This window comes from Varanus komodoensis, unplaced genomic scaffold (genome assembly GCF_004798865.1).
Source record: "Varanus komodoensis strain SLA01 unplaced genomic scaffold, ASM479886v1 scaffold73, whole genome shotgun sequence".
Lineage (NCBI taxonomy): Eukaryota > Metazoa > Chordata > Lepidosauria > Squamata > Varanidae > Varanus > Varanus komodoensis.
The window spans coordinates 661,723-674,769 of NW_025336386.1; the positions used below are offsets into that span (position 1 = coordinate 661,723).

The 13,047-nt window shown below is 53.5% G+C and overlaps 1 protein-coding gene across 6 annotated transcripts; it reads left to right on the forward strand.

The window, feature by feature from the left end:
• Window positions 1–235: 235 nt before the first annotated feature.
• On the forward strand, window positions 236–12,340 carry PALB2 (partner and localizer of BRCA2). Of its 6 annotated transcripts, XM_044452546.1 has the most exons (14): window positions 236–312; window positions 502–592; window positions 729–791; window positions 1,225–2,297; window positions 2,382–2,877; window positions 3,831–4,531; window positions 5,846–5,929; window positions 6,985–7,140; window positions 7,688–7,773; window positions 8,904–9,065; window positions 9,275–9,391; window positions 9,506–9,593; window positions 10,238–10,386; window positions 11,738–12,340. In XM_044452546.1, exons 2-14 carry the CDS (start codon window positions 523–525, stop codon window positions 11,964–11,966), a joined length of 3,474 nt encoding a protein of 1,157 aa, XP_044308481.1. In that variant the 5' UTR covers window positions 236–312; window positions 502–522; the 3' UTR covers window positions 11,967–12,340. The 6 variants fall into 6 exon arrangements, with proteins under 6 accessions (XP_044308481.1, XP_044308482.1, XP_044308480.1 ...); XM_044452547.1 differs by lacking the exon at window positions 5,846–5,929 and having other exon boundaries at window positions 1,225–2,877; XM_044452545.1 differs by lacking the exon at window positions 729–791 and having other exon boundaries at window positions 1,225–2,877.
• Window positions 12,341–13,047: the final 707 nt, after the last annotated feature.

The window sequence follows — 13,047 nt, forward strand, 5'->3', positions numbered from 1 at the left end:
AGCTCCGCGCGGCGGCGGCCTCGGCCGGCGGGCGAGAGCGGCGCGTGTGCTGCGCTCTTGCTGGGTGGCGGCCTGGACCGCGGCCGGGGGGGGGAGGGGCGCGGTGGTCGGCGTCGTGCTGTTCGGGCACCTTGGAGTGCTGCGGCTGTGGGGGCGGGGGAGGGCGGGCGGGCGGCTCCTCACCTGCCCCGGGACCGTCCCGGACTCCGGCTGGGTAGCGATGCTCACCTTGCGGTCCCCTGTGTGTTCCAGCTGAAGGAGAAGCTGGCCCTACTGAAAAGAGAATACAGCAGAATCTTTCACAGGCTGCAGGTGAGTCCCAGCTGCTGGATAGCATCAAAACGAGAGCCACAGCGGCGGCGAGAGTCAGGCTGCCGAGTGGCCGGCTCCTCGGTCTGGCGGGCGGAGGAGCTTCTCAGCCCACTTGTGCACAAAGCAGCGCAAACGATGGCAGAAGCCCGGCTGAGGAAGCACAGGCCTCACTGCCTTCATTCCTTGCAGCGTGCTGAAAGAGCGGAGAAAATGGACAGCGATGTCCCGAAAACCGTTGCAGAGCAAAACCTGCCGCGTAGGCAAGAGATAACCGAAGAAGGTAACTGCCTGGAATGGCTGGTGTGATGCTCCTTGTGCCTGCGTGAGTGTCTGTTCCTTGCACCTTTTCTAGCCCCATGCGGCCCCTCTTCTCCACCTAGCCCTTCTTAGTCATAGAATCCTCCTCCTCTTCCTAGACGGAGCATTTCTAAGAGGTTGTGAAAGAACTAAATTACTTGAACCGACATTTGGGACTCTAGGTAAGTCTGGAAAAGATTCTGATGAACCTGATTGCGTGTCCTAACCCTTCTTCTGCACCATGGCCAGTAGGCTGAATTGTTCTAGCCAGCTGGTCTGCTCTGCAGCTGGTTCTCACCACTTCCTCTCTGCTCATAGTAAGCTCCAGACACGTTTGTTCAGTTGGCTTCAGCAAGGTTGGGCTTGTCTTTGGGTAAGGGTTGGCTTAGTTGCCTTCTTTTGCTAAAAGTGTTGCTATTCTGCTGAAGGTGCCAGGATCAGTGCGTCGAGCCACACATCTAGGGTTCCTTAGAGAGCTAAAAACATGTTTCTGTTAAACCAAGTGTTAGTGTTCTGATTTCAGTTTTGTTATTGTTGATATGTATCTAGTTGTGGTGTGTTGCATGCTTCCTTGAGAAGGGAAAAGTAACTTAGGAACTGCAATTCCTTTCACAGGATCCATTAGCCAGACGTCCCCAGAGTCCTTGAAGTATGCCCCAGCTAGTATTTGTGCGGAGAACACTCTAGAAACGGCACCTGTCATCTTGGAGCCTGAAGTTACCGGCCAGGAATGTAGTTTGCCAAAAAACTCTGGCTTCAAATCAAACTCCGGCCATGTTTCTCAAAAGGGTCTCTGTAGTCTTGCAGGGCCTGTTCTTGAGCAAAATCAGCTTTTGTCAAAAACAAAAACCAAAACATGCACGAAACCAACAGAGACAGAGAGAGAATTTGTGTGTGAGGCACTTCAGAGAACTCCTGGATTCCAGTTGGAGCATAGTATGGAAAGTGTGAAGACCCCCGGCTCACCAGTCTTTAAGCGAAGGAGCTTCATTTTGGAAACTGAGCGTAGCATCCCAAAAGTCGCAGTGGCCTCTTTTGAAGGAAGAGGTAGTAATGCTTCTTTTGCCATGCCTTCAGAGGAACCAGATGAGGAAACCGTCTTTCCTGAAGTATCCCATCCGTGCGCTTATGTTCGGGTGTTTTCTGAGGAAGGCATCATTGCTGCTTTTGAAGATGTGACTGCTGAGAATGCTTTGTCACCCACAGACACATGGAATGAGGGGAAAGAATCTGCCCAGAAGGTAGATGAACAAACAGAGATGGGTAGAGAAGAGCCAGGTAGGAGTGAAGATTTAGCAGGGACCAGGGAAGCTTCCCAGGGGGGCAGAGCTGCCCCTTGTATGCGCAGGGATGAAATGCAGGAAGAGAGAAGTCAGCACAAGGAAGCTTGGAACTCAGACCTCATTAAAAGAGGCTCTTCCACCAACAAACCAGGTGACAAGGATTCAGGGGAACATCTTAATCCTGCTGCACCTGCTAAGACCACACTAGGCTCTTGCACAGTAGTTGAAGGACTCCTTTTCCCTGTTGAGTATTACGTAAGGACAACGCGGCAACTATCTAACTGCCAGAGGGAGGTGAACTTGGAGGCAGTCATTCAGAGCCAGCTGGGAAAGAGAAGGAAAAGACGGAGAACTGTGCCTAAGGAGAAGAATGCGAAGCTTGCCTTCCCCTCCCGAGAACACGTGGTAAGCGATGAGCTGCTGGGGGCTGTTTCTTTCTCAACCCCTGGGGCTGACGGGACCTCTGATACTTGGCATTCTCTGTCTCAGGAGAGCACTGCTTCAGTCACGGGCTTCTCTCCGAGTGAGGGGCTCCTGCAGTGGAGAAAAGGACAGCTGAGAGCGGGGTCTAATCACAGGGCCTCATCCTGCACGTCACACAAGACAACAGTTTCCAAGGCACAAGGAAAGAAAAAGAACTGCCAAGGCAAAGGCAGAGCAGTGGCGCTCCCTGCCAGGACCGGTGGCCACGTGGGAGCTCAGCAGAGTGGCAGCAAGAGGCTAGGGGAGTCTGTGGCTGAATGCCCCGGGGCTGCCTCAGAAGCTGCCCAGAATGCCCCTGCAGACCTGGTGACTGCATCAGCTTGCAGCTCTCCGAGAGGCCCGCAAGAGAGCTGCGAGGCGTGTCCTGAGAGCGAGCCTCTTGGGCCGGCTGGGGACTGGGACCACACCAACGCCAGGCTGGGACCAGCGGTGCAGGCAGCGTTGCCTCGGGGCGAGCTGCTGGCGGCTTCCCTGGGAGGTGCAGATGGCGGGCCGCCTCACGGTACGTCTCAGCCCAGAGAACAGCCCTTGCTCCGCTGAGATAGGCAGGCGGCTGCAGGTGGACCCTGCTTTGGCCCAGGAGGAGGACTCCCCGAGAGGCCGGCGGTTCATGGCTGGGCCACACAGCAGACAGGAGACGCTCTTGGGGCAGGGGCTGCACCCTTGCCCCTCTGCTTCTGGAGGAGTCCCCCAGTTCTCTGCTTTCTGGCTGGCAGGAGGAGTCCTTGGTGTGCCTGCTGCCCTAAGGCCCAGGCCCACTTTGAAGGCTCAGGTCTTAGGCTGCTGGGAGCCCTCTTGTGAACAGCTGCGTTAGGTGATCCGTACAGGCAGGCAGGCAGAACTCTGACCCTGCCGGTCTTGTAGCGTGTGCCCCTTTGCAGTGAACGGAAGCAGCTCGAGAGCAAGCCAGCCTTCTTGCGCAGCTTCCTGAGCAGTTGCTCATCACGGGGAGGATTTCGGGATTTCCACCTTGCCACCTAACAGCCTATTTTAGGGGTCTTCAAAATTTCCCCACTGAGTGGTTCCTGACTCTTCATAGCATGAAACTGCTGAGGGGTTTGGGGGCTTTGGATAATGTACTCCAAAACACAGTGGGACCTTTTGAAGCTGTAAATGTTTTCCAGGAGAATGTTGGGATACTCGGGAGCTTTAAAGTTACAGTGTCCAGGTGTGGGTGGGCAACCTGATGTACTTGAGATACGAGATGTACTCGTATTTTGGACTGTGATTCCCATAATCCCAGGCCACTGGCCATGTGAGCTGCATGTTATGGAAGTTGTGGTCCAAGCCATCAAGTTTCCGAGATTCATTCAGCAAAAGGGAATCTGGAGATTGTGCTTTGAAACAAGAGGTTATCTGCTGCTGATTTTGAAGCAGAATGGCTGTGCTATCCTAAATTATAAGTCATGGCTAAGTTATGTGCCCTGAAAAGCCACACTTCTGTTGTGCTTGCAGGTGGAAGAGTGAGCAGCCTGCATGGAGAACCTGAAGATCCTTCCCAGGGTCTCCTTAAGACCTCCTCGGCTGCCTTGCATCTCCGGAGTCGTAAGACATCTGACCCCAAGTGGCTGCCTCCCAGCATGAATCCCCAGGGATTCCATTTACCCAAAGATGAATTTGGCTGCCTTAAGGCAGAAAAACTCAAGCTGTGTGCTGTGAAACCGCTGGAGACTTTTCATGCTGATGGACCAGCCAACTGCCTCCACGGCGTGGGTGAGCTGTTTGCAGAGGGAGGAAATCGGGGTCTCCTTCCAGGCGTGAAAGAACCAGTGATGCCGCCGCCGCCGCCGCTTCCGCAGTGCTTGCAGATGAAGGGGCTTCCATCGAGCAAGCTGCTCCTGCCACCCGCTCTAGAGGATGTGAGCAGCCTGCTGGAATCCCAGCCGCCCACCCCCGTTTTCCCCACTGTGGGGCCAACCCCTGCCTCCCAGGCTTCGCTGCACAGTGAGGCCCTGCTAGATGCATATCCTTTGCAAGTGAACGCGGACACCGCGGGTGGACTGGGCAGCCCTGCGGATGCTTCTTTGCCAAGAAACAGCATCACAAAGTCGTGGCCACAAGATCAGAGTGGATCCTGGAAGCCTGAAGAGAAACGTGTGAGCCTTGCGGAAGCACCTGTCCCAGCTGGCGAGTCCATTGAGCCATCTAGTAAACAGGTAAATGGGTGGAGCCTTTGGGGAGCGCCAACCGCCTGCTGCTTCAAACCAAACTCATAATACGCCAGGACCCTCATACCTGCCGACTCCACTACTGCAGTTTCACGTGCCGGCAGTCGATGGTCGGCCCGCCACATGTGGGGGTTAGGGCCCTATCAAAGTGGAAAAGCGGCAAATCTCTATTGGAAAAATGTGACTCTCTCCAGGGAAAACTGAGTATCTCTGGGCAACTACTCACTCTGTTTGGGGACACCAAACTCTTTGTCTCAGTACTAGCCAGCCTCACATGGTTCATCTCTCAGCGGGCACAAAGACTCGAGAGGTATCTGCAGCTTTCCACTTTTGCAGGGCTCCTGCCCCTACAACCCCTGCAAATGTAGTGTTCACTACCGTTTGTGGTTTCATGCATCTGATGGGGGGCTTGGAACCTGTCCTCACAGATATGGGGCCCTGTTGTACTGATTGCCCTGAGGGAATGCAGGTTGGGATGGTGCTGGGAGAACCCAGATCGAATCAGTGACATGCAGGGAGGAACTTGTAAAGCCAGTGTTTTCTTCCCTGCCTCCAGAGCTCCAGAGCTTAGACCCAGTTTGGGATTCCCATGGCCTCCCCTTGTCTTTTAGCTTCTTCTTTCATCGTTTCTATGCCTCACCCATTCTTCTGCTTGTAACACCCACTCTTCCCCCTTGGCCATTGCTTACAGAGCCATTCCTTCATTCTGCCTCTGCTTCCTTGGTTTTCCTCCCTGCATTTCGTGCATCCCTCTTGCTTCCAGCCCTCCACCTTCTTGCCTGCGCAGCATCACTGCCTGTTCCTGGCAGCAGCGTTCTTCAGCCATGGGACTTGTGCAAGATTCCCCAGCCTTCCAAGTTCCTCACAGAAGCTGGATCGTCATTATTGTATGGCCGAAAGTTTTCCTTTGTGCAGTTCCAGTGTTCACAGCTATGTACCTACATTCCTGCACTTCAGCATGAGGCTGGGAGGCCTGTTCTTAGCGTAGTAGATAAGGAAGATCCCATATTGAAAAGCCAGCCTAGTCCTGCCTTAGCGTGGTCTTTCAGGTATTAGCCCTTAGTATGGGTGCAAAACATTGGACAGTCCAGGGGCCGCATGCAGCTGGAAGCATTTGCGCTTGCCTTCGAGTTGCAGAGGGGTAGGATACTTTTCAGACGGCTCAGATCTGAGACTGAGCTCAGGAACCTGTGTCAGAGTCTTGCAGAGCCATGGGGGACACCTCTTGCTTCTCTAGCAGCTGAAGCAAACAGGGAACCATTTCTGTGTGGATCACCACCATCTTTTGCTATGTTGTCTCAGAGTGAAATGGTGTCAGAAGATGTGGAACAGGCCCTGGAGCACAGCTGGGAAAGACAGAGCTTGCAGTTGACCTCCAGACTCAAGGTTAAAAGAAGGAAACAATGACTACAGTGCAGCTGAATTGTCGAAAATGCTGTAACTCATTCTGCATGCTTTAAAAAAATGACTTTCTCAGAAAATACTTATTGCTGAAAAAAGATACGATTTTGTTTTGAGTTTGGGCCCTGTCAAGACAGTGCTAGGAACAGAATTGTCCACAAAGATGCGAGTTGCCGTTCTGCTGTGCAATGGCGGCTGCTCTTTCCTCTGTTTCTGTAGTGACCTACAGCCAGAACTTTTTAGATGGTTCACAGCAATGCACTAACAGAGGCACAATAAGAAAAGTAAATTACTATAAAAAGCAAATAAAAATAGTATATATTTCAGACATGCGAAATTTAAAACACTTTAAGCAACTAAAACAATTTTAATAGACACTAGACTTGCAGTTGGAAAGCATGCAAATGCAAGTAGATAAAAAGGTACCACTTTGGTGGGCAGCTAACAGCGTTCCTGCACCTCCGTGTTTAGTCATGCCAGCCCCGTGACCACGGAGACCATCTGCAGACAAACGCTGGCTCCCTTGGCCAGGAAACGGAGATGAGCACCGCCCCCTGGAGTCAGGCATGACTGGACTTAATGTCAAGGGGAAACCTTTACCTTTAGACTTGTTAAAACGTCCAGTCATGTCCCATTAAACGTCTGGGAATATGGGGCTGCCTTAACTGGGCAGGAAAAGATGACACGGTTGGAACCTGGCTGGCCTTAGTAAGACCCTTCCACTGTTGGTGGGGCTGCTCTTTTCCCCTGTCGCTTTTTCTCGGCTGGGCTGGGAGGTGGAAGGTGGAGGAAGGCCTTAGAAGGGCCCTTGCTCAGTCTGAAGGGGCCGTGGAGAGAGCAGGATCCTTCCCGTGGCCCTTGAGGGCTGGTGGGGCACAGCAGGGCTGCGTGGCTACCCTCTGGCCAAGCCTCGCTTCCTCTCGCCTGCGCCCTTCGGCATGGAAAGGGCCGAGCCCGTCCCTGGAGGGGGTCTGCTGTCGGTGGGGGGAGACATGGTGGCTGAGCTGGCACACTTCCTGCCCTCCTTTTGGTTCGGACAGAGCCCCTGTGGCACCGTGGACGTGAGCACCGTGTGGTGGGCGGGCGCCGATGGCACGGAGCTGCGTGTCGTGACTGCGTGCGAGACGTCCGTTTCCCTCTGGAGGCTCCTGCATGCCGGTCGCTGGGAGGCGGCGTGCACGTGGCACTTTGCGCAGGTAGAGGGGGGCCGCTGCCGGGGGTGGCGGACTGGCCGCTGCCGGCCCTGCTGCCCGTGGCGGGTACCTGGGTGCTACTCGTGGCGGTCTGGTTTGCAGCTTACACAAGAGCAGAGCAGCAAGTGCAGGGTGTGCCTGGGAAGGCCAGGGCAAGGGGCTGTGACCCTGAGGGCACCCTTGGTCTCTGCTCGTGCGGCGGTCTCTGGGCCTGGGTTGTGCTCCCACCCGCTGGGAGCCAACGCATCTCCCCAGTCGCTCTTTTATGTCCAATCACTGACGCTGTCTCATTTGGGCTGGCAAAGTCAAGGGGATCTTCTCAGGGCCTCTCCTGTCCCACTCCGCTCATGCTCCTGGGCCAGATCCGCTCGTACCTGCATGGAAATTCCTGTTCCATCACCCCCAGGCTGAGTCCTGGTACAGAAAATAAAGAGTCCTCCTTCAAATCCTTTATGCAACCTGTTTCTCGGTGGCAGACCAGGGGAGTTTTGGCCTGGAAGAGGTGTGTGTGGAGGAGTAGGATCTGAATTCTGCTGCTCTGCTTCTCCAGGTTCCGGTCACTCAGATTGTTCCCCTCCCAGACGTCCACAACCGTGTGTGCGTGGCATTGGGAGGCCTGGAGGTCGCAGAGATTCGGTGAGTTGTGCCGTTCAGGGTGAGAAACAGACTGTGTTCTTAGTAACATCTTTGTGCATCTTGATATTTTTTTATTCTTTCAGGACCTCAGTAAAGCCTAAGTCTTCTGCTTTGCTGAAATTGTTCCTTCAGGCCAAGCAGGTTCTCTTAGCAGTTATTTCTTAGAGGCACGAAAGAGGGGAGAACACGAGCCTCAGCAGAGGAGCTTTTGGGTAAATTATAACACTTTGGCTACTCAGGATGACAGGTCAGCATGACAACGCCAGGAAGTCAGGGCCTTTCAGGTTTTGCAAGAATCAAGAGTTTTCTTGTTGCATTCTGTGAGAATTGAATACAAAAAGCCCAAATGTCAAAAGCCCTCCATCAGTACTACAAAAGTCCCAAGATGAATAATTTTGGGTGCTATGTCAAATAGTCTGTTTTTATATTGATCATTATATGCCGCTTCATTCCCATTGGCTCTGGATGGTTTACAAGAGATTAAAACCAACAGTAGAAAGCATTTCAACTAAAAAACAAGCATATTCAATAAAACTAATCTGGGAAGGCCTGTCAGAAGGGATATGTCTGTAACTGCCTCTTAAAGGTAGCAGTCTGGGGTTTCTCCTGGCAGGCCAATCCATAGTTTGAGGCAACCACTGAGAAAGTCCTCAGGGTAGTAGACATGAATCCCGCAGAGGTAAACTTCAGATTATCCCCAAAGGACCTGAGTGGGCAAGGTGCGACAGATGAGCAAAGGCACTTGTGGAGGCGTTTTGGACCCGAGTCATGATGGGCTTTCAAGGTAGCTACCAACACTGTTTGCTGCATCCAGAAACGCTTTGGCAGCCAGTGCAGACACATTAATATCAGGGGTAGATGGTCTCTTCAGCACGTCCCAGAGGTCAGCCTGGCTGCCGTATTGCGCACAAGCTGCGTTTTCCGGAGCAGGGCACAAGGGCGGCCTGTGAAATCGGGGCAAGAAGTCAGCCGTGTGTGCACCACTTTTTTCGGGTCACTTTCCTCCTCAAAGGGGATGGCGCTGTCTCATCGTGCCATGGAATCTTTACGAAGGCATTTAAAGCCACCCTTCTAGATTCAGTGGAACTTGATTACAAGTCTGAAAGCTACCAAGCACTATTTTCTCGCAGGTTCTTGTTTCATTTTGCTCAAGATGACTCTGTTGGACAATGGTTGGTCCAAGCTGGGAATATAAAAGCTGTTCTTGGACTGAAAAACAGGCGGCTGGTCAGCAGCTGTGGCTGGCTTCAGGACCAAACCGTGGCGGTCATGTCTTTCTCCGAGACAGGAAGGTGAGATCGGCGCATCTGCACTTCGGTATTCTGTGCTGCCCCGGAACGACCAGTCTGGAGAAATAAGAGGCGTATAGGAAGGGAGGGCGCCTGGGCGCGGCTGCTCTCCTGCAGCACCAGCATAGCCAAAAGGCCTCTTGCTGGCTTGTTCACAGCTTCTGCTTTGTGAGCTGAGCACTGACATCCATGGGGGTTTCTGTACATTGCAGAAGCAATGAGCGATGGGCTTTGATGTCGCCCGAAGAGACCATTTTGTCTTTTGCTGAAGTGGAAGGGATGGAGGAAGCTTTGGTGGGCATGACAACTCTGAACCATGTGGTCATCTGGTAAGCCTCCATTTGGTGGCTGCTGTGGCAGTCCTGTGGGTGTTCCAGGAAGTGTTGCGTGCCAGCTCCCATGTGCTCCTCAGCAGAACAGTGATGTGCTTTCTCTTTCTCCAGGAACTTGAGGACTGGGCAGCTGTTGAGGAAGATGTCTATTGGTTATTCTGGCCCTGCATGCGTCTGCCACAAGGCCTACTCCAGCCTGGTGCGTCAAAGTCAGCTGCTCGCTGGAATAGGCAAAGTTGCCACTTGGGCTCAGGGAGGGGCTTCTGGGTTCCAGGTTGTATTCACCCCACATTCCTGCATTTGCACTGTCTTCCCGTTTCCCTCTGAACACCATTCAAGGTCAGTTTAGCCTAGGAAGGGCTAAAGCACTTGGCTGTGCGCATTTGGGAAGCCTTGTCTTGCCTGTGTCCCACTGCAATCGCAGCGCTCAAGCGAGCGTGAAGAGCTGCATCAGAACAGCAAACCTGCCCTCTTTTCGGTGACATGTACAAGTCTGAACCTCCATACCTGTGAGGTAGAAAGCCTGCCAGGCACTCCTTGCTGGGTATGTTGGGTAGGGCCGCCTCCAGCCATGTGACTGATAAGGCCTCCACCTGAACATTTGAGATTAGCCTTTTTGTTAGGAGGATAAACTCCTTTTCCAGAGGACCACTTTGGGAAGTCCAGCTCAACATGTATGGCGGGTTTTCCAGTATGGGAGTAAGACCAACCTCAGGCTGGGCAAAAGATGCTTCCATGTAAGAATGTATGTTGAAAACTCAAGCAGAGAGGAGAGATCAGGTATTTTAAAATAAAATAAAATGAAAGCTAGAACTGCTAATTTGGTTCCTATTTCTGCTCTAGGGTCTCTTGTTTGTGATTTTAAGTCACCCACGCGCCAAGGAGAATGAGACATGTGGAAATCCTGCTTTCCAGATCATTGCACTCAATCCTAAAACAGCCAAGAACACTGGAGTTCTGTTCTTGTCCCTCCCGCCAGGGATCAGAGGAAGGCAAGTTGTTCCTTGGGAGTGTTTCTTTGGTCCTCTGGAAGACCAAAGGTAGAACCACAGATTTTGCAGCTAAGCGAGTGCATCGCTTGGACGGGACTTTTGTGTGCTGTGATGCTCCATGGCTCCTGAGCCCCTGCTGCCCGAGGCCATTCTGACCTGGGATGGTGTGTAGCAGGTGGCCTTGTGCAAAGCATGTACTCACTGCCGTCTCTAATGGCTCGGTCTTGCTGACAATTCAGCTGCAACAAGCTGCAGGCGGGGCACTCTGCAACTTGTGATTTAAATGCCATAGCCTCCTGGAGGCTGCTGTGGTGCCGCCTCCTTTCTCCCTCCTCAGGCCACCTCTGGATGCAAGTCCTCAGTTGAGCCTCTCCTCATGTGCCTTGCTGGGCTACGCACAGGATTCATTTTTCCGACCAGCTCTTCCATGCTCAGAGTGCTCTTGAGCTGTGGTTGAAGCAGCTTCCTTCCATAGCAAGGACCAGGAAGCCTTGGCCTGTAGCTGCTGCTTTAGGTTCCAGCGCCAAGTTCTTCCACACGAGCCTCATTGGAAGCCACTCCTGTTCAAAGTAACATAGAAACACAGAGAGTAAGAAGGGGCCTCCCGGGCCATCTAGTCTACTCCAGCCGGCTCTGCTCACGACATGCCCACCATGTGCACGTCCAGCCTATCCTTGAACACGTGCACCGATGGGGCCTCAACCACCTCCCGTGGAAGCCCATTCCACACCCTTGGGGTCCCAACTGTCAGGAAGTGCTTCCTGGCATCTAAATGGAACCTTGGTTCCCTGCGCTTTGCTCCGTTGGAGCATGTACTGCCCTCCTCTGCAGGGGAGAACAGGTCTCTCCCCACCTCCGTGTGACACCCTCCTCCCATACCTGCATGTCACCAACATATCCCCTCTGAGTCTCCTCTTCTCCAGGCTGAAGAGGCCCAGTTCCCTCAGTCTCGCCTCATACCCCATCCCTTTAAACTGGCCACCAACCTTGTGACCCTGCGCTGCACTGACTCCAACCTGGCTATATCCTTCCTGTAATGAGGGGCCCAAAACTGAGCACAATACTCCAGTTGCAGGCACACCAGTCATACAGAGTGGTAGTAATACCTCTCCCGATCCAGAAGCCACACTTCTGGCTATGCAACCAAGGGTGGCCACCGCATCACACGGCTGACTCATGTTTAGCTTGCATTCAACCAGCACCCCAAGGTCCCTTTCACAAGATGGCGGAGAGCACTTGGATGTAAGCGGGCACTTCTAGGATCCTGCCTTTATTTGGTTATAGATAAGCTGACTTGTCTAGTTGTGAAAAAGGTGGCGGCTGGCAGATGATGATGATGTTTTGGCGCTAGGTACTTGGAAGGCGGAGTGAGGAACACCCTTGCAGCGGCTGTGCTGACATCGGGAACCATTGCCGTGTGGGATTTATTTCTGGGCCAGTGCACAGCCCTGCTGCCTCCTAACCCTGAGGGAAGCTGGTCCCTTGCCAAGTGGTCAATTGCAGACACTTGCCTGCTGGCTGGGCGAAAAGATGGCAGCGTTTACATCTACAGTTACACAGTGTGCCTGTCTTCTACTTGAGGAAGTCATCACTTTTGAGAGGAGTTGCGTGGCCAGGATTCCCTGTGCTGGATGAGCTTCTTGCTTGGAGTTGGTTCCATTTCTCTGCAGGACACAAGGAATTCCAGCAATACTGCGGGCTTCATGGATGGATGCTAGGAAGTGCCAGCTCCATTTTCACCAGTCTGGTCTGAGACAGTTCAAAGAATTGATATGGACCATAATCCACCCAGACTATTTCCTTTACAAGCTGTACTAGTTGATAAGAGCAGCACAAAAGGCAGGTCTTGTACAAAAATGATGGCTCGACTTTTTCTTCAATTGTTGTTTCTCACCTCCCCATTTTTTGCAGGAATTCTGTAATATTCTACTATTAAAACTCCTTTTAAAACAGACAATAGTGTTCACATTTTGGGGTGGAGGGATATTTCTGTCAGTAGAGAACAGTTACGGTTAGGCGGCAGTATGTTTCTTCCCTGTAAATATTTATGTCCTGTCTTTCAGGTGCTCAGCTGGCTTAGAAGTACCATCAACCTGTGTCACCGCACAGTGTTTAGTGTAGCTATGACAGCAATGGGCATCTCCTCCTCCATTTTCAGTAAGGGGCAGAAGGAAAGGCTAATCACAGGACAGCAGCGGCGGAAGGGGCCAGAGGACCACCGGGGCTCCCAGTGGAGCCACCCCCTCAGAGAGAGGCCCAGTCGCGTCCTGCGAGCCCCCGCGTGGGAAGGCCCACCGCCTCCTGCCCGGCCGTTGGTTTCCTAGCAGCTGCGCCCCCCGCTCCCGCAGCCGGGGACTCCCTCCTGGGGTGGCCTGGCCTCATTCCAATGCACCGCAGGCAAAGGCGGTGCATGCACGCGGGGGCTGCCATTCCTGCAGCGGGAAGCTGGGGATCGGCGTTTGCACGCCTGCAGCTTCCCTCCCACCCCCTCCGTTGAAAACCAGTTGACTGGTCCGAGGTTGGCTGGGGGCTCCGGGGGACCGCTAGACGGAGCCCGGCCGGGCTCTGGGGGCTGGCCCGCTCACCCCACCCAGGCTCCGGCGTGGCGCCCCGCCCTGGGGCGGGAAGCGCGATTTGCCTCCCGCGCGCGGGGCAGGTGCG

Bases quoted from the DNA above. Each gene is read 5' to 3' on its own strand.
- PALB2 (XM_044452545.1), top strand. From the start codon at position 523: ATGGACAGCGATGTCCCGAAAACCGTTGCAGAGCAAAACCTGCCGCGT. The intron at 2,878-3,830 runs GTACGTCTCAGC...TTGTGCTTGCAG, and splicing joins AGATGGCGGGCCGCCTCACG to GTGGAAGAGTGAGCAGCCTG. The intron at 5,930-6,984 runs GTTAAAAGAAGG...TGGTTCGGACAG, and splicing joins AGTTGACCTCCAGACTCAAG to AGCCCCTGTGGCACCGTGGA.